The sequence below is a fragment of the Podarcis gaigeae genome (assembly GCF_964106915.1).
Source record: "Podarcis gaigeae genome assembly, chromosome: 1".
Taxonomy (NCBI): domain Eukaryota; kingdom Metazoa; phylum Chordata; class Lepidosauria; order Squamata; family Lacertidae; genus Podarcis; species Podarcis gaigeae.
Window position 1 is genome coordinate 107,364,031 of NC_139678.1, and position 19,836 is coordinate 107,383,866.

The window sequence follows — 19,836 nt, forward strand, 5'->3', positions numbered from 1 at the left end:
TGCTTCGGATGCCAAAAAAGGGAGCCAAAACTTGCGGTGGAAACACATTGTTAGGAGTCAGGACATCGCGGGTGGGCGCTTGGACCCCTGGCCTGTATGGCGTCAGGTGGGGACTGATCCTAAAGCCCAAATTCTCTCCCTCTCTCTCTCTCCTCCTTAAGGTGCTCTTGAGTTTCTTTTCCCTCCTCCTCCCCCAACAAAAAAGGTCACACAGTTATGACAAACACAACCTCTCACCACAGCCTTCCTATCCCCTTCCCACCCCCACAATCATATTAATAATATTTATTTTATTTTATTTTTAAAAGTCTCTCTCCATCCATTTGCCTTGCTCGTCGCGACCGGGAGCCAGGTGATTATCCTAATTAATGTCTATCTAATTAAATTACAGTCAGCGGTGAACCAATGGCAGGAGCCGTTTCATGCGCTCCGCAAGCAGGGAGATCAAAAGTGTGGCTTGGCTGATTGCTGCGCGGTGTCAATTGGCCAATCTCTCCTCCCGGGGAGAAATCCGGGAGAAGGAGAAGAAGAAGGAGAAGAGGAAGAAGGAGGGAGCGTGTGGTGGTGGGGGCCCCGAGAAAAGAGACTGCAATCGTGGCTTCAGTTTGGGACCAGCCTTGGGTGGTGGGAGAAGCGTCTCTGGATACCTCGCCGAGGAGGGGCCCCAGGATGAGGGCCCGGCGGTGGTGGCCTTAAGAAAGCAAAGAAAAAACCCAAGCACCACCGCCAGGGCTTGCTTTTTTGGGGGGGGGGGGAGGCGGGCAGGCAAATCGAGAGCGCGGGCTGGGTCTGGAGCGATGCAGCTGGAGCATTGTCTGTCGCCTCCGTCGATGATGCTCTCCAAGAAATTTCTCCATGTGAGCGGCGGCGGCGGCGCTTACGCGTCGGGCGGATCCGAGCTTGCCTTGCACGAGCATCCTCACCATCACCATCCGCACCACCACCATCCCGCCGCCGCCGCCATCCTGTCGTCGAGCGCTGACAACCTGGAGAGGAGTTCACCTCTGAAAAAACTCGCCAGGGGGGGGATGACGAATCAGGCCGAGGCAGACAATTTCTCTGACTCCAAAGACCCGCCAGGGGACGCGCAACAGCAGCCACCGCCACAGCAGCCTCAGCCTCCGCAGCAGCAGCAACAGCGCGCCAAACTCTCGCCCGTCGTCTTGGACGGCGGCGGCGGTGGCGCCGCGGAGCAGTTGCGCCCCTCCTTCGATGGAGCGGCCGCGGCTGCGGCAGCGGCAGCAGCAGCAGCAGCAGCGGCGGCGGCGGCCGCGGCCGATCGCTACCTGCTCTCGTCGCCCGCGGCCGCAGCCGCGTCCAGCGCGCCTCCGGCCGCCGCGTCGGCTCCCCCGACGGCCGCCAGCATGTTCCCCTACCCGGGCCAGCACAACCCGCACGCGGCCGCCTTCTCCATCGCCAGCCCCAGCCGATACATGGCGCACCACCCGGTCATCGCCAACGGAGCCTACAACAGCCTGCTGTCCAACTCGGCCCCGCAGGGCTACCCGGCCGCCGGCTACCCTTACCCTCAGCAGTACGGCCCCTCGTACCAGGGCTCTCCCTTCTATCAGTTCCCCTCGGCGCAAGCCGGGCTTGTCCCGGGAAAGGCGCAGGTCTACCTATGCAACAGGCCGCTCTGGCTGAAGTTCCACCGGCACCAGACCGAGATGATCATAACCAAGCAAGGCAGGTAAGCGGCGGCGGCGCCCGGAGGAGAGCGGGAGCGGCGGGATGGGGTGGCGAGGGTGGGAAAGAAATACCAGCGAGGCGCACGCCAAAGGCGGCGGGGAGGGTGGAAGGTGGAATAAAAGACGCAAAGGCAAAAACCAAAACAACCCCTTCGAACTCCAAGAACCTTTCCGCTGGAAGAGCTTCCTTCGCTCCAACCGACTTTCCTTCCTTCTTTGGGGTTTGCTCAAAACTTTTCTTGTTCTTCTTTACGCACACGCCTTCTCCGTTTTTCTTTCCTTTTGGACAACGCACCGAATACCAGGAATTCGTCGAGGAGTTCACACCGGCAGCTTTTCCTTTTTTTCTTTTTAAGGCAGAAAACAAAAAAGAAGTGACCTCCTTCTTACTTTCTTTTTTTTTATACCTTCGGGGCGCTTCTTATTTTAGTACGCACCTTTTATCGTGCAGACCTCAATTGGTTTCTCCATCGCTACAAAAATCTATTATTATTATTATTATTATTATTATTATTATTATTATTATTATTATTAGTAGTCTTCATTCTACTTCATTTTTTAGCGGGCGCTGCGCTCCGCTGCCGCTCCTTTCCTCGCTTTTCTCTGGCGACCTGAGAAGCGGCTTGTGCCAAAGAGCGGCTTCTGCCTTAGGGAGCCCCGGAGCCCGGTGGCCAGCAGTTTAAGACAGGAGCAGGACATTTTGCAACCGGGATCGCGCTCGACCGGTTGCATATTTTCCCCGCGCTCCGTCCAGATCAGAAACAGCACGGCCTGAAAGTAAGCTTCACTGAAATCACCGGGATTTGTTTCCGAGGAAATCTATTTCGAAACAAGGGTAGCTACTATTTATTCAAGCCATCGCGGTTCGGACCAGAGTCTGACTGCCTGGTGGCAACCCTGTTTCCTCGGAAGGAGGTCTCGTCCATTTCAGCCGGGTTTACTTGGAAGCGTGCGCTTTAGCCTTGTGGCTTAGGAAGAAATATGCAGGAAGCTGTTATTGCCTTGGGCGCACGATCCGAGAGAGGGAGAGAGAAAAGATGGCAAATGTGCTCATTCAAAACTGAGGTTCCGTCCCGGTCCGATTAGGTCCGTTTAGCTACCATGAGGAAACTACAGTCTGCAACTCCCTAAAGCGGAGAGCAAGATCGACGCTGGCTTGGAAGAAGTCTAGTGGGAGGTGTGCGTGCTAGGGCATCCAAATGTATTTTTAAAATATGGTTACTGTGATTATTTTTCCTCCATGTAAAATCTCTTTCCTCCCCCTCTTCCAAACAGGCGAATGTTCCCTTTCTTAAGTTTTAACATATCTGGTCTGGATCCCACGGCTCACTACAATATTTTTGTGGATGTCATCCTGGCCGACCCAAACCACTGGAGATTTCAAGGCGGCAAATGGGTGCCTTGCGGCAAAGCGGACACCAATGTACAAGGCGAGTCCTTCCCCAATTAACACGTTCGCTCCCCCCGTCTCTCTCTTCTCCCTCTCCGCATCCACACGCGCGCACGTCGCTTAGGTGAGAAGGCTTAATTGGAGCCTGGCTGGACTGCCTTAGACCGAGGAAGCGACGCCAAGGAGGGCGGGTGGGGTGGGGGACCTGGAAAGCCTGGTGAGGAAAGACAGAGTGGATTTATTCTCGTGTTTGTGTGTGTGTGTGTGTGTGTGTGTGTGTGTAGAATGGCTATTTTAATCCTTCCCCGCGTTGAGATTTATAAAATCAAATAAAGATGAAACGAAGGGGAGTCGCCGCGGCTCCTGAGCGCTGTCAATTTCCACTGGGGAATTGAATGGAGCCATCTGTGAAGGGCTTGGGGAGGGGGCGCAGGAAAGAGGCGCACCTCGTGTCTTGCTTTCCAAAGTGGTCTCTCTCTTGTTGTTTTGTTTTCAAACGTGTCCCTTCTGCCTGCCTTCAGGAAATCGAGTTTATATGCACCCAGACTCCCCCAACACAGGAGCCCACTGGATGCGCCAGGAAATCTCCTTCGGGAAGCTGAAATTGACTAACAATAAAGGCGCCTCGAACAACAACGGGCAGGTCAGTTGTTGCGCCCGAGAGCCAGAGAAAAGGAGGAGGAGGAGGAAAGAGGGACTTTGATTTCTTTTATCCCTTTGCAACCTCGCCCCATGCCGATCTGCAGCTCTGACTTGGGACTGCCTTAGAACCCGATCGACTTCTAGCTTGTGGATCCTAAGGGATCTCCACCAACACCTTCATTCGCTTTCCAATTGAGCCACCTCACCCACACCTTAAGGGCGGAGGATCATAGCATCCCCGCACCTTCGCCCAATTTCCCCGCTTTTGTAACGGAAGCCGAGTAAGAGCTGATCTGGTTTCAGTTTCAAAAGAACTGAGCGGATCCACCGAGCCACCGCGAGGGAAAGGAAAAGGCAAATAGGCGGGATCAGGGAGAACAAAGAGGGGTATTGGGAAAGGCGAAGGAATCCGCGGTGGATCTCCGAAGGTGAGCTGGGTAGGTGCGCGAAATTACTAGTGCGATTGGGTGGGGGGGGGGTGAGCGGGAAAGAAAGATTTCGGATCAAAGCTTGCTCCTACACTGCTGGCTCCCAGACGCTGCAAGAAGGCTATCGATCCTGGTGGATCTTGCTTCCTTTTTCTGGTTCCTCTTATTTCCCTTAAAAACAACCGCGGTCAAGCCTGGGCTCTTCTCTCCCGCACCCACCCGCTCCAACCCTTTCTCTCTGCCCGCAGATGGTGGTCTTGCAATCCCTCCACAAGTACCAGCCCCGCTTGCACGTGGTGGAGGTGAACGAGGACGGCACGGAGGACACCAGCCAGCCCGGCAGGGTGCAAACCTTCACCTTCCCGGAGACGCAGTTTATCGCCGTCACCGCCTACCAGAACACCGATGTAAAGGGCTTTTTGTCTGTTCGCTCCGAATCCCGCTCTGAATTCGGGACAGAGGCCCGCGGCGGAGGGAGGGGTTGGCAGGAAGACAGGGATCTCGGAGGGCGAAGTGGTGGCGTGGGTTCTCCATAGCTGAGCTCAGATATTGTGTCCCTAACTCTGAAGAGCATCTTCAGAGATTGCAGGGCAGCCAGTTCCGCGATTTTCAAATATATATATTATTTTAAAACGCTAAAAATCTTCCCTCGTCCCAAAGTAGGGAGAATAATTAGATGTTCCAAGGAAGTAAAACATACAAACAAACAAACATCAGCTTCAAGAGACTAAAAACAGATTTCAGCGTTTGTCTCCCTGCATTGGCCACTTGATAAGTATTATGGCAATTCTTGTATGTACAGTTTTAAGACAGAAACACACATTTGAACTGGCTTTGCCCGTGTCTGTATGCGTAAGAGAAAGCGGTAGGTGTCATGTTGCTGGGGCGCTTTAGTAAACAGCTTTCATTAGGCTGCAGTCCAACCCCCACTTCCTTGCGATGAAGCCCCATTGTACTCAATGGAACTTGCTTCTGAGTAGACGCGGCTAGGAGGCCGCTGTTCGCGCGTCCACCAGCTCTGCTTGAATGGCTCGGGTTTTTGTTTTCATCTACATCTCGTGCCAGTCTGTTGGGTCCTGGCGCTGTAAATAAAGCACGTGGCTCGAAGTGAGCTGCCTTTGCAGCCCGATCCTGAGCCGAGTTTACTGGGAAGTCGGTCCCCCTGAGTTCAGCGGGGCCCTTCTTGAAGTGAGGGAGCCCCCATCCGCGCGCGAAGATAAGTTATTTGAACTGCTGGATCACACCGGTTGAAAAAAAAAGGAAGTGTAGCGTTTCTAAACTGAGTTGCAAAAATAACTGCATTTGAAAGTTGATTTAGAACATTTTAGCCCCTCAGGGTAATGAAATTCATCGGTGGGAGGATATGTACGTGGGTTGGCGTGTTCTGTAGTGCTGCTGATACTATATTATTGCTATGACTATTATTCCCGTTCCTGTTAGGGTGGCAATCCCAAAATGAAACAACAGAATCCCCGCTTTAAATGATGGTGATGTTGGGTGGGTTTTATTTTATTGGATGGTGATGTTGGGTGGGTATATATTTTATGGTAATGTTGGGTGGGTTTTAGTTTAACTATCCAAGAAAGCACCTCTGACTCTTGCTTTCTCTCCCCTCCACAGATCACACAGCTGAAAATAGATCACAACCCTTTTGCAAAAGGCTTCCGAGATAACTATGACACGTAAGTCAACTGTGGACTTGAGTCTTTTTATTCTCTGCTGGCTAGTAGTAGGAAAATGTTTAGATCGGGGTAGCCTTCTTCACCTCCCTTGAAAAGAACGGCTCCGTTAAATGTTCGTTGCCTTTTTCCGGCTTCCCCAAAGAGGAACTAACCCTGGGCTCCTGGAATCCACTCTGTTTCTCTCCCCCACCCCCTTTGGCGAGGCTGCTATATAACTAGGACTTTGGGAGTCTTCCGCACCCCTAGCAGGCGCTGGCAGAGTAGGTCGTGCGAATGATGCTCCCAGAAGTGCGCGCAGGTGGGCACACGCAGTTTGGTCGTCCAGCTCATATTTTGGTGCAAGACGAAGGGGGGGGGGGAGGAGAGGAGTAGGGAGTGCAGGCTCATCTCCTTTGCTTACCCGATTCCCAATTGTAACAGTTGCACTTTGGGAGGCGTGACTTCAGTTCTGTGGGTTTACTCGCAGGAGGGTGCGCTGTGCCTATTGACACAAGACTTGTGAAAGAAGGGACAGGTTACTTGTGCGAAGAAATGGCCCTTTAAACGACCCCGAATGCTTTGTGTTAGAAATAAATATTGACCTAACTACCTTCGTATCCCGCTCTTCCTCCAATCGCATAACAACCTTGTGAAGCAGGTTAGGCAAAGGAGATCACGAGAGGGGGCCCGGAGATCTTAGGGAATTCACCGGCTCTGCGTGATCCTAAAGTCTGACTTCAGCCAAATGCAGTGATCGCAAGCTTCCTTTCTAGAGAATAAGTCAATCAAATGGGACTTACTTAGAATCGAAGTAAACGCGCTTGCAGGCGCGCTTTTAAAACCCGAAAAGTTATCACCTGTCTTTAAAACAACACCCCCATCCTCTGACACTCCTTGGATTTTGCTGTCTAAAACAGCTGACTGTAGTCATTGCTTTGAGATTTGGCTGATAGCGGAGTGCCCCTTGTACAGACAAATCGATCAGGTGTGCGACGTATTCATTTCCAAACAAAAGGAGAGGATAAGGAAAGTTCGGCAGACCCAGTACTAGAATTTTATCTAATAAGAAGTTTGCCAAGCAAGACGGTCCCTACTTCCCCCACCCCCACCTAACTATAAGTAAAAAGAAAAGGAGTGTTAACAAAAGCGATAGAAGAAATGGCTACAAAATAGGTGATGCGCTTAGCCAGGTTTCGAGTTACCCAGAATTTCTCAGCCGGCGGCCCTGAAGAATAGCTTTAGAGTTCGCCTGTTCCCATAGGGACAAAGGCTGCCCCCGGGAGAAGACCTTCGGCTGATGTTTGCTTGTCTCTGTTCCTAGAGCCACCAATTATCCCCAGTTTTGCCTCAAATTGTGAGATGTGCTTTTTTAGACTTTTCGCAAAACTGTTGGTGACTTCCCAGGCGCCCTGATTTCACCTCTAGGCTTCGCATCAGCGAAATCGATTTTAGAAACAACCTGACTCTTTGCTGCTTCCTGTGACCCCCTCCTCCCCTCTCCAAAAACAGCACCCCCCTTCCTCAAGATCCTGACTCATCCTTGACCTTCCTCCTCTGTCGGGAAAACACCAACCACACGCAGATCTGTGGACTGGTGTTGGTAAAGGGGGCAATGTTGCGAGAGGGGCTGCCATTGCCATTAGACCTTTGGGAAAGGAAAAGCACCATCTGTGCTGGGAGAAGGCCGTCTGGGGCTGATGCTGGGGACCCAAGAAGACCCCGTAAGACCAGCAGCGCAGCCCCATGTGTGCGCGCGTGCGTGTTACTCGGAAGTAATTCCCGCTGTGCGCAGTGGGGTTTCTCCCAGGTAAACATGCAGAAGATGGCAGGCTGATGGAGGCTAGTCACCAGGTGGCCCCGAGGTCCTCAGGGCTGTAGAGGAAAAAGTATGCTGACCCTGCCTGTGCTCCTTGGGCCTGGCTTTTGGAAAGGTTTATCTAGCCTTCCAGACATGTGTTGGAGAAATGTGCCTTGCCTGGGGCCTGAAGGGACCCTTTCCTCGGCTTCTTCGTCCTGCTTCAGTGGCGATTTAGAAGCAACCTTTTTAGCTCGCAATCCACAAACAGCTTCCAAGAGGGAGTGCAAATCCGGAAGCGTAAAGTCAATGGGGGAGCTAGCACAGGGCAAGCAACACTGAAGTCACTCTCCAAGGTACTGAAATTTGTTGGAAACAGATGCGGCACCGCTCCTTTCTGAGCGGAGCAGGAAGTTTCCTAAAGCCCAAATCTGACCTAGAATGTACAAACAGTTCCCTACATATGGTGAAGGGTATTTGCCACTAAAGGCTTTATTTCCCCTTTCTCCAGGCGCGCAATAGCAATTTCCCGCAGCGGCAGAGGACAACTATTCCTTAACACGCTCCAGCCACCCCGCTCTCTCCTCTCCTCCAGCTTACAATGCAGGATTTATTTCGAAAGTTCCTAGAGATTTAAATCTATGCGTAATGTAAACAGCCTCGACCGCAAGGTCATCCAAAGAAACAGGTGGCAAGTTAGCAAGAGTTAATCAGTGCGGGCCCTTCCTTCAATTACGGCGACAGAGTCGTGCACAAAGCCATCATACAGGCGCAACAGCAGCGCGCGGAACTCGGTTCTTGCTGGCTTCCCGCGCTATAGATCTCCTCGTTTTCCATTGCGCGGCGATCCACCGTTTCTTATTAGCAACCTCGGGAAGAAAATAAAAGGGTGTGATCGTGTGCCTGCCCCCTCAGATGATCGGAGCGGTTGCAATTGAACGCCGCCTGGCTGGTCTCTGCTCGCACAGCCGCTGGCGCTTAGCTCGTTAAGCAGCCTATTCAGGGAACCGCTCAGAGGCTGCCTCGCCTGCTGTTTGCTACAAATGGCCCCGGAGTACCTGTTGCGTGTATTTGGGCCTGCGTCGATTTACCCCACTGGCAGGCTTATTCTTGCAGGACGGGTGGGGTGCCTTGTTTAAAATAAAATGAAAAACCAGTCTTAACCTTTTGCACGCTGTTGGTTTCCTTTTTATGGTAATAAATAAATCTGGCCAGGGGAAAAAAAAAAGCCCAGTCTAGTTCTCCCCACCCCACCCGCCCTCTTTAAAAAAGGACGCCTTTTAAATCAAAAGTCGTACGTGTACTTTAGTGAATCTGACGTAATCCAATGTTTCCTTGTCTGGGTTAGTTATCAAGCAGACGAGGACTCAGTTGATTGGATTCTGGGCTCCAAGCCAGGCAGCGATCCTCTTCCTCTCTGGATCTCCAGGTGCGCTGCCTTGTCTGAAGCTCTAGGCTTCTCCTTATCCACGGGGCTCCGTTGATTTAAGGGGTTAGGAATGCTGCCTTTTCGTGGGGTGGTTCCAGGTTATTTTAAGGGTTCTGGGCCCCTTGGGTTTTGTTTAGTTTCTTGGATCCAAGGGGCAGAAATGTAGCCTTCCCTTGTGCTATTTTCTCTCCGCGAAATAACCCCACTGGATCCCCTCTCCCATACATTTGACTGTCTAGTGAAGTTGCAGGGACGTCCTGAAATACCGTTTTCTGGAAAGGGAGATTCCTTGCACTGTATAAAATTGTGTTTTGCAGTTAAAAAAAAATTCCCATCGTGATTTGAAGCTTGTAGCTCTTTCGAATGAGAATTGTGATTATCTAGAGTAAACAGCCCACCCCCCTTAAGAGTAATCTGGTCACGTCATTTATCTAGTCCCTTCTGACCCTGCAGTTTTCAGCACTGACTCTTCCTGGGCTCCTCTGTCCAGCTGTTGCTTACTGCAATCCTCAGAACTAAATCCCGTTGAGGTCAATGGGGACTTGTTTCTCTACTACCCGTGTTTAGGATTGCAGCTTCAGGTTCTCGAATCAAAGGTTTTTGGATTGTTCATTTCATGGATCCTCTGTATTATGACTATAATAGAATAGAAAACTAGGTGCTTTCTTAGAGTTCGTGTAGTCGATGCCTCCTTACTATAATCTCCTGGACCTCGCAAGAATATTGCTCTACCCCAAGCCAATGGTTATAGAACTACTGCTCCTGGATACCTCCTGAGATTTAATCTCTGGTCTCCTTGATTCCCAAGGACACATATTTTGTTCTGCCGATACCTCGCTCAGAGCCTTAGACTTGTCAAGAGTCTAGAGACAAGAGGCCCTAGAGAGGCCCTTATCCAAGGTCCTGAAGATATTGCAGTCTTATTCTCCCTTATTTGTGGTCCTTATCTGCGTAGGACAGCCACTTCCAGATGCTTTGGACTACAACTCTCATCAGCCCTAGGCTGAGGAAGACTGCCCTAGGAATTATAGCGGTGAACTCCCCCGTCCTTCCCAAGACCCTCCTATTATCTCCAGCCCAACAATCATTTACAGGAAATTTGGGGAGTGGCGACCCAATCATTCCAAGATCTGTCCATTGTATTTATTTCTTTTTGGAACCCAACGGTTCTTAACTGGTCCGAATTCTTCATTTTAGAGCAGAATCTGGTGTTTGACTTTTTATAACTTAAGAAAGCTCCTGAGCTGCAGTCCCACATATTTTCTTTTTCTTTTTAAGCCAGATGAGATGAGAAGAAATGAGCGTTACCCCCCCCCCCATTTACTGCTGTGGGACAGAGGTTGATTGTCCTCCCCTTGTTAAAAGGGAGGAGTGTGGCAACCCTAGCACAAAGCCCGCCTGGGAAGTCAGGTTGTCACCTAGCTGCTCTTCTCCTTTATGTGCGTGGTGGGGGTGCGGCTGCAGAGAAACTTGACGCATGCTCAGATGCCTTGACGACTTGATTTACGAGATTAACTTAATCCAGGGATTGGAAACCTGTGAAACCCCCCCCCCCCCCAATTTTCATCAGTGCTGACCAATGGCCATGCTGGCTGGGACTGATAGGAATTGGGAGTCTTGGAGCACCTGAAGGGCTGCTACCTCCCTAACTACAGGAGGGACACTAGAATCCCATAGGTTGAACACTAGTCATGCATACGATGCTGATCATTAAGACTTCAGAGAGGCCTGCAAACGCCCCCCCCCTTTAACCACCACAACCCCGTGAGGTAGGCCAGAGGTGCCACGACAGGCATAGGAGCCAAATCCTAGGAGCTGAGGGGTCTTCACCCCCCAAAAAATTTATTTGCGGGGGCATGCACCATGTTCACATGATCGATTATGCAGGGCCCTCAATATTTTATTCAAGTTGGTACCCCTGACGACAGTGACGCCCAGGGAGTTGAGCAAGGATTTGAGCCCCGAAGCGGCTCTCTTGACGTTGTTTTTTGGGGGAGGGCGGCGGTTAAAGGGCGGCCACGTTGCTCTGCGTCCTCTCTCCCGCCGACTGACCAGTCACCCACATGTCTCCCTTCCTCCTTCCCGCTCTCCCCTTCCCCTCAGGATCTATACGGGCTGCGACATGGACCGCCTGACCCCGTCGCCCAACGACTCCCCTCGCTCGCAGATCGTGCCGGGCGCCCGCTACGCCATGGCGGCCGCGGCGGCCGGCTCTTTCCTGCAGGACCAGTTTGTCAGCAACTACGCCAAGTCCCGCGGCTTCCACCACCACCACCATCACCACCCGGGGGCCGGCGCGGGAGCCGGCGTGGGCCCCGGAGGGCCGGTTCCGGAGCGGGGGGTGCCTCACCCCAACGGGCTGCTGTCCCCTCAGCAAGCCGAGGAGCCCGGCGCTCCCTCCCCTCAGCGTTGGTTCGTCACGCCCGCCAACAACAGGCTGGACTTCGCCGCCGCAGCGGCAGCCTCGGCCTACGACCCGGCGGGCGATTTGGCGGGAAACGCCGCCACCCTGTTGTCCTACGCGGCGGCCGGAGTCAAGGCGCTCCCGCTGCAGGCCGCCGGCTGCACTGCGCGGCCCCTCAGCTACTACCCGGACCCGTCGGGCTGGGGAGCGCGCAGCCCGCCTCAGTATTGCGCCAAGGCCTTGTCGTGCTGGCCCAACGGCGGCGGCGGCGGAGGAAGCAGCTCCCGCGCGGGGGGCAACCCCTATTTGCCCACAGGGGCCGGCGGCGGCGGCGAGGAGCCTGACAGCCTGGCTCCCCCCGAGCGCTCCCCCTTGGTTGCGCCTCCGCCGCCTCCCCCCTCGACCGGGCAGCCCCCCGAGGACTCGAAGCCCCCGAAGGACTTGTCCGACTCGAGCTGGATCGAGACGCCGTCGTCCATCAAGTCCATCGACTCGACCGACTCTGGGATTTACGAGCAGGCCAAACGCCGGCGGCTCTCCCCGGCGGGTACGCCGGCCTCCGAGAGCTCCTCGCCGCTCAAGAGCGAGCCCGCCCTGGCGCCCAGGGACTGCGACAAGACCTGCGCCAAGGACATCGGCTACTACGGCTTCTACTCGCACAGCTAGAGAGGCGGCTCTCTACCCCCTCAACCCCTCACCACACATACATACCCCTCCCCCTCCCCTCAACGGTTCTCCTTTCCCGCCAATTCCTTCCCGCCAAGCTTCGGCGCCTGCGCGAGAGGCTGAGCCCTTAGTTAGGCGCGTCACTCGAGCGCCTCTCTTTCTCCGGGAACCTGCGCACGCGCAGTCAAAGCACCCTCTCTTTCGCTCCCCTTCCGCTTTTTCTCACTCACGCACGCGCGTTAGGGCGCGAGCGGCACGTCGGCGCGCGGAACCCACTTTAGCTTCGCAGTCGGGGGGGGGGGGGGCAGGATCGGCACCCGCGACGAGAAATCGTTGTTTCTCTCTCTCCATCTCTCTTTCCCATCAGAAGTGCTGATTTTAATCGCTTCGCCCCTGGAAAAAGCAAAGGGAACATAGGGAACGCTCCCCATTTCTCCCCCCCCACGTTGTTTGTACCCAGGTCCCCAAACTCCTGCAGGAAGAAGTCAGACGTTTCCTTGACCCGTATTAAGTCACTCCTATTAAGGGGTAACCCATTCGGATCAAGGCAACGAGAATCGTGACCCCGTTTATCCATCTCAACTGGTCCTTGCAGTGAAGATGGTTAAAGGCTGAGAGTGCGGATCCTAACCTTCATCCTAAAACTGCAGTCCTATGCATACAGCTTTGTTTGGGAGGAAACCCCTTCCTCGCCGCTCAGCCTAGGACTATTTTGTTCGGAAGTCAGTACACTGTTCTCATTTGGCTTACTCCCAAGTGACTGCGAACTGGTCTGCATCCTGAGTTAGGATCGCCCTGGCAGTGGTTTGGATACCAACCCGCCCAGGTAACAGTTATTCTGCGGAGCACAATGGGACCTTTTTAGCGCCATGAAAGCTAATTTCTGTTATGGTTCGCACAGCGCCCTCCAGTTGCTTATCCAAATTTAATACTTTTAAGGCTGCAATCCTAAGCGTCCTTACTAAGGGTCCTGGTACTTTACTCGGCAAACGCGGCTGAAAAGACAGACTTGCCGATGGTTTTGAGTCTGCAGACTAAGCCCACCACTTTAGCCTATTTCGTAACGTTATTTCGCGCTCTCTCACTGTGAAAGAAAAAGAAAAGGGACTCAAAACTTTCTAGAAGGATGTTAGTGGATTTAGTGGGAAACTTCTTGTCCTTAGTTGAGACATAAATAGGCGCATACTTGCCTGTATTTAATATCCTGACAGATTGATTTTTAAATATTAAAAAGGCATCTTCCTCTTTTCTAATGTGAGCTGGAAGCGGATTCCCAAAACAGTGTTAAGGGAATTAAACTACAACAATGAAATGAACACAACTAGGCAGTAATTAAAGTTAATATGAATGGATCCAGAAATTCAGTTAACACTTCTGTGGAAGTAAGTTTCGCAGAAAAGGAAAGGACTCGCCGCCTATTACACTTGCATAAGAATGGTGTGTGAATTCCACTTACCTCCGTCTTTCTGGATTCTGGATTGGTGGTTTAATTGGCACCTTAGTCTCAAAGGGGTTAAGAAATTGAGTCCTTTGCGCATGATCCATACTAAACTTAAACACTTTTAACGCCCCGTATGAGATCGTTAAGCGAATATTTCGCACATTCTCAGGGAGATGAAGGGGGGAGTGTAGTGTGTAATTTTGCATGCACTACCATTTTAGGGGAATTTGAATTCAAGTATACGTGGCTAATTGCTACAATTTCGCAGCTGAGAAGTTATGTGACGATCGACCGTATGCTTATCTAGAAGCAGAGCCTACTGTGAATTTGCAGTGGGACCCAATCGAATTTATAGGACTGCAATATTGGTGGGAGATGCATAATAACTTCTTTGGGAGCGATCTAGTCACGTTTACAGCGCAATCCTAGTTATACTTACTCGGGTGTAAATTTCACTCCTCCCCTCCTTTATGGAGGTGCATAGGCTGCAAAGAATAATTCGCTTAAATCCCTCTAATTGAAATCAATGGGACTCTTTAGTTCACGATCCTATGTGCACTTACTTGGAAGTAAGACCCATTGAATTTAGCGATATTTCCTTTCGTGTAAATACGCATAGGATGTGGATGGATGGATCTAAAGTGTGCCTACAACCCATCTATTCTCTGTTGCAGAAGTTGCACTCGGATCATGAACAGGTTGACTAGTAAATCCCACCGATTTCCAGAGTTTTCTCCGATTCTGTATCACTAGGACCGCAGTTTGCAAAGCGTTATGTGCACAGGTGGCCAAATCACAACAATGCCAACCACCACCACCAAATGTATAATACTAATTATAAAAAGTATAAATGGGGCTTCCTTTCACATAGTGAGTGCAGTCTCGAAACAATTGTTAGGTGCTTTCAAGCCTCGTTTAATAAATCAATAGGTCTAACAACAGCCAGAGCCTATACTCTATTCCTTAGAAAGCAACAGTACAGTCTTATACGGTGCCTATTCAGAAATAAGTCCCAAGGAGGTCAATGAAACCTACTTTCGGGCAAGTGTGTATGTATAGGATTATAGCCGGCAAATTCCTCTTCAGTGCAAAGCATTCTAACTCCGTAATAAGCATGTTTAGGATTGCAGCATTTATAAACAGCCCCGGATTTCAATCTTGAGCGCGCTTCTCCCCGAATTTCTTTTGCTGGGCATGTTTAGGACTAGGGTACTGGAAATAAAGATTAAGAACACGATTCAGCTCAAGGCTATTGTTTTGCACACCCTTACACGGGAGCAAATGTTTATTTGAAATCGGTGGGATTTCTGTCTTGTAGCGATGGATATGAGTGTGCTGTAAATTAAATCAACTGTTTAACATCCAGTTGATTCTAATGCTCGGGGAGGGGCGAGTTAAGCATGTGATTACTGGCTAAGAATGTGCTTAACTCTGTCAGTGAAATCTTTGGGATCTACGGCGTAATCCAACGCCTGGACATAAATCCTATTAAGATTTTAGTTTGTTTAGGCAGCGCTTTATAAGTGTGAGCACTCCTTCAAGAAAAGTTAGCTCAGATTAAGACCGATCTAAATGCCCACTTTTCAAGCAGATGATCAGTGAATAAATGGGGGGATTCGTTGCAAACTTATCCCACTGATCCTCTTGATTTTAATCCATATTTATATGCACCACTATTCTTTTCTCCGTCTGCTTCCTCTGCCTGCTCTCCCTCCCGAGTCCATTGCTGGTTCGCCTAGAGAGGCCATTCAATTTCTCTCTCTCCCTCTCTCTCTCCATTCTCGTCGTCCCCTCACCCCGCTCCAGTTGATTTCTATTGCTGTAAATCTTTGTAATGAACAAGCTACAACCGATAATAGACGACTGACTTGTTGGTACCCATAGTGTAGTCCAGTGAAGATGACTTCGTGAGCTGTACATTTTAAAATTGCATTTAGTTTGGATTTTTTTAAATTTTTTAATTTAATTTATATTTTTAATGGAAAAGTAAGTACCTGAAAACAGCCTTCCTGGGGAATAATAGACTAGGTGGTGCCAGTTAAGAGTGGTTTTCTTTTATTTTAAAAGAAAAAATCCTGTTAATTCGAGCATTTAATACCTGACCGAGTCCCACCCACCCACCTAAGACCCTTGTTGATGTAGAGTAGCCAGTCTTCGAATTTTTGTGTAGGAAATCTATACCTTTTTTAAAAAATATGGGGGTGGGAAGGGAAAGAACCTTGAAATATGCATCAGGCAAAATTATGTACTTTAGATTTCAATGGACAGAGGGGGGGAAAGTTCCCAAATAGAAATTCAGGGTTTTAACCGTGTGTATATTTTTTTGCTCTTCTGTAAATGATTGTTGTGATTTTTTTTTTTAAAAAACAAGCAAACAAAAAAGGAAAGAAAACAAAAACAATATTTGTTCCTGTTATGTCTGTGCACTTGAATACTTATTTCTACAAGTTGCGAACTCCACTGGAAAAAAATGTTTTGGTTTTTCGCCCGTTTGTATTGTCTGTGTATACAACAAGCATAATAAAACCTGGCAAAACGTTAAGAAGGTCTTTGAACACAACACGCTGCCCTTTTAGGAAATTTCGGCAAGTCGAGCAAGGAAAGGTGTAGTAGAGGCGCCCGATCTCTGCTCCCCTCAAGTTGTTTCCTATCCCACCTCCGGCCTCTTTTTCGACATCGAAAATTAACTTGTTTTTGTCCTTCTCACTTCTACAGTCTCAGTTTTACGTGCTGCTTCTTGGGCAAATAGCTTGGTTTCCTGCCCCGCCGCGCAAGTAATTTTTCCTGCAGTTAGGAAAAGAGTGGTGGGGTTTGATATGAATCAGGAAGTCAGTGACTTTTAGGGGAAAGTATGATTCTGATGTTGCTGCCGGATGTTTTGTTTTCTTGTCTTTAAATAGAACGCCAGGAGCCATTGAACTCAGTTGCCATTGGCTCCATCCAGCAGGATGCAGATTTTGTTGGTGGGGTAACGCTGCTTGGATAAGAGAGCGTGGTGCAAAGGTTGTTAGTGAGCAATCTGTCTCGGTTTTCCCTTCTATATCCCACTGGTTGGAAGCAGTTTCGTTCTTTTAGACTAGACTCGTCTTCTTCCACCCTTTTCCTATGCTAGAGACACGGCCGACTCCTCTGGCTCAAAAGTCTCTCCGCCCAAGGCGCTAAGAAGGCAAAAGGTGTGTCTATTTATTTCTATGCAGATTTTTGAACCACACTCAGAAAGCATCTGAAAAGGCCCGGACCCGTCTCCTTCCTTCCATTGCGCATCCCCTTCCGAGAGTTATAAATATCCTCAACTTGAGGCTATCATGCTGCTTCACCGATTAGCAAACCTACCTGGTTTCCTAGATTTCAGGCCACCTGAATACTCCCAGGAACTATTCGTCTTATATAAACCAGAAAACTCTAACATTTGTGGAAATATATATAATCAAAGATGTAAACAGAACCTCGAGCGAGTCAGACTCCGGCTGCTGGGTAGTTTCCAGCGATGCTACGACTGGCCACTAGGCGGCTCTGCATGGTTAATATAGCTAGTTTGTCACGAAGCGCAGGATGTTATTACTGTTAATGAAAGGCCATATTTAAATAGAGGAACAGTGGAACACTCTCTCCACACCCTGCTTAAAAATGTGTTGTATTATTTACCAGAGGCCAGGTATTCTAAACCGCCACAGATATTTCAGGAAAGTATTTTCTGCAGTCCAGAAGCGACAGCAAACAGGGAGCGCCACAGCTGTTTAGAATTATACCGTTGCAGTTGTTACATTATTAACAATGAATTATATTCAGCAATTCGCTTAACTGCTATTGTTGATACATATTTTGTGGTCGTCTAGCCATCTCTCAAGGGCAAAGCACAATTTGTGATAGGATCTCTCTCACACAGCATTCTTAAATTGCACATCGCTTGAACTTAATAAATCCTATTGCAGCAGGTGACTCATGGTGCGCAAAAGCACTACGAGGCTTTATCTTGTATGCCCTTACGAGGAAGTAAGTGACCTTTGTTCCACTTTGTCAATAAGCACAGAGGAAGTGGCTTTTATAAAATGCGCCTCGTTCTTCCTGGTCTGAAGCGCTTGTCGGAATCCAGGCTCACTCTCGTTCAAACACTCCGGCTCTCCAAATTGCAGGCCACACGCTGGAAGAGGTGGTAGCGGTGGTGGTGAGGTGGCTGCCTGCTTTGTTAGTGACGCTGGCATTGCGGGCAGCCTTAAGGAGGAAAAGCAGGAGCCTTTGGGGTTCTGATTTGTTGTTGTTAACAAATCCAAACTAACAAGATGCACTTATTTAGTGCAACAGATGTTCTGATTCAAATCAGACGTGTTTGTGGTAGTATATGGTAGCCTGTTGCAGCAAATGTGCCTAGTGTTGCCATTTGCTGTTTGGAGAGTAATGCCCAAATGAAATTCATACCTTGAGGGAGGCACACAAGAGAGAATAGTTCTAGTTACAGGTAGGTAGCTGTGTTGGTCTGCCCTAATCGAAACAAAATAAAAAACAAAAAAAATTCCTTCCAGTAGCACCTTAGAGACCAACTAAGTTTGTTATTGGTATGAGCTTTTGTGTACATGTATATGAAGAAGTGTGCATGCACACAAAAGCTCATACTAATAACAAACTTAGTTGGTCTCTAAGGTGCTACTGAATTTTTTTTATTTTTTATTTTGTTTCAAGAGAGAATAGGTCCACCTTTAAGAATGAGTACATGATTGTTATATAACAAATGTTTATCTTTGTTAATGAGTAAAATAACTGCTACAATGAATGGTTGCACAGCATCTTGAAATCCATTTTTGTCTGAGACTTGGTGTTTTTCGTTGTTTTCTTGTTACTGTTTTTAAAATGAAAGGAGTGCGGCTTCAAAGGCCGGCGCAGTCAGTTCTCCTGCTCCTCCTTTTTCTTAGCTATAGACCTGAATCCAAAGCAAATTGCCCTTAACTGGCTTTTCTCCGAATAAGAGCTCTGTGCTCTGGGCAGAGAAGAGTGCTTAAAAATAAATAAACGGGGCGGTGGGGGGCGGTGGCGGCCGTTTATTTCAAGGAGTTGGGCGGATTCAGATCAGGAAGGACCAGCGAATAAGAACGGGGAGAGGAGGGCAAAGAAAGAGAGTTGCCCACTTTTTGCGAGTGCTCCAAAATGTCTGGCTAGGAGGAATCTTCCCAAGGCAAATAATATGGGGCTGAGGGAGATGTCTTTTCGCTGCGGCAAGATAAAGAGACGCAGACCTGATATTTCCCTCGTCTTGAAATGTTGCTCTCCTAAACTTCCGGGGGAGGATGGCAGCTGTCTTGCGAAATATGCATCACAGTGCAAGCTGTAGGGCAACAATTGGAAAGGGTCCTTGGCCTCCTGCTACACACAGGCCTAGAGGGTGTTGTGCTGATCCACCTGGCTTGTCCTTTTCCCCGGGCAAATGTCCTTTCCTCACCCCAGTTCAGCTGGAGGTAGTTGGATTTTTGTTGTTGTTGTTGCTCAGCTGGGTTGTATATCACAGGAACCTTTGAATTAGAAGGTACCCCAGATTCCCTATACACCTAACATCGGTTAAACCAGTGCTTCTCGAACTATCTGACGTGGTGGCAATTTCCCACACCCCTGTGTGCCAGGGCCGCTACTGTATTTGGTCCCTGGAGCGTCCCAGCCAACCCGAGCTGTGGTGGAATCGCCAAGGACAGCGGGGGAAAGTTCATAAACCGGTACTGATCCGCAGACCAGCATTTCGAGTAAGCATTGCGTCAAACTATATATTAACCTTAGACAACCAGCTGCTCTCTCAAGGACAGAATTTGTGCCCTTGTGCATTGCCGACTTTGCACCGGCCAGAAAGGGTCTATTCTTTGCCTAAAGAAGAATTTCAGGACCCGGGACAGCGCAGTGCCACACGCAATGGGTGTTAAAACAGCTAGGCGAAATTAGTGCACCGCTCCGCCAGTCTCTTTAGACCAGTAACCCGTTTCACTGTGTTTTAGAAGCAATTCCACCCCTTCCTTTTAATTTCGAAGCCAGAGAAGTATCCTGCCAAGTTCCCGCAGATCCTGGAGGCTTCACGGCAATTTCTATCTGGGAAGGGACGATTCTTAACTTTCTGGTCTGTTACTAGGCGGATAGAAAGCCTAGAAAGGGCTGAAGTGTTGGGTCACGGGATAGAATTAAACAACATAAACGCAGGGGGGTGGCGATCTTGCCAGCAATAAAGGTCCTACCAACTTTTTTTATACAGTATATAAAAAAATCCAATGGTTACAATAATAAGCTTTGTAAATCTGTGGAACATCCCTATGTCAGAAAA

At 49.6% G+C, this 19,836-nt stretch overlaps 1 protein-coding gene and 1 long non-coding RNA gene across 3 annotated transcripts; both read left to right on the forward strand.

The window, feature by feature from the left end:
* Positions 1–415: 415 nt before the first annotated feature.
* TBR1 (T-box brain transcription factor 1) lies at positions 416–18,023 on the forward strand. Of its 2 annotated transcripts, XM_083706840.1 has the most exons (7): positions 1,324–1,690; positions 2,964–3,118; positions 3,600–3,721; positions 4,397–4,555; positions 5,769–5,830; positions 8,953–9,033; positions 11,137–18,021. In XM_083706840.1, the coding sequence occupies exons 1-7, from the start codon at positions 1,365–1,367 to the stop codon at positions 12,101–12,103; spliced, it is 1,872 nt and encodes a 623-aa protein (XP_083562966.1). In that variant the 5' UTR covers positions 1,324–1,364; the 3' UTR covers positions 12,104–18,021. The 2 variants fall into 2 exon arrangements, with proteins under 2 accessions (XP_083562965.1, XP_083562966.1); XM_083706839.1 differs by lacking the exon at positions 8,953–9,033 and having other exon boundaries at positions 416–1,690; positions 11,137–18,023.
* Positions 9,041–10,841, forward strand: LOC310833492. The gene is made up of 3 exons (XR_014558706.1): positions 9,041–9,349; positions 9,420–9,563; positions 9,609–10,841. It is a non-coding gene; the product is annotated as an uncharacterized lncRNA (long non-coding RNA).
* Positions 18,024–19,836: the final 1,813 nt, after the last annotated feature.

Excerpts from the sequence above, each read along its gene's own strand:
- TBR1 (XM_083706839.1), top strand. The coding sequence starts at position 423 with ATGCGCTCCGCAAGCAGGGAGATCAAAAGTGTGGCTTGGCTGATTGCT. Across the intron at positions 1,691-2,963 it reads ATCATAACCAAGCAAGGCAG|GCGAATGTTCCCTTTCTTAA; the intron begins GTAAGCGGCGGC and ends TCTTCCAAACAG. Across the intron at positions 3,722-4,396 it reads CCTCGAACAACAACGGGCAG|ATGGTGGTCTTGCAATCCCT; the intron begins GTCAGTTGTTGC and ends CTCTGCCCGCAG.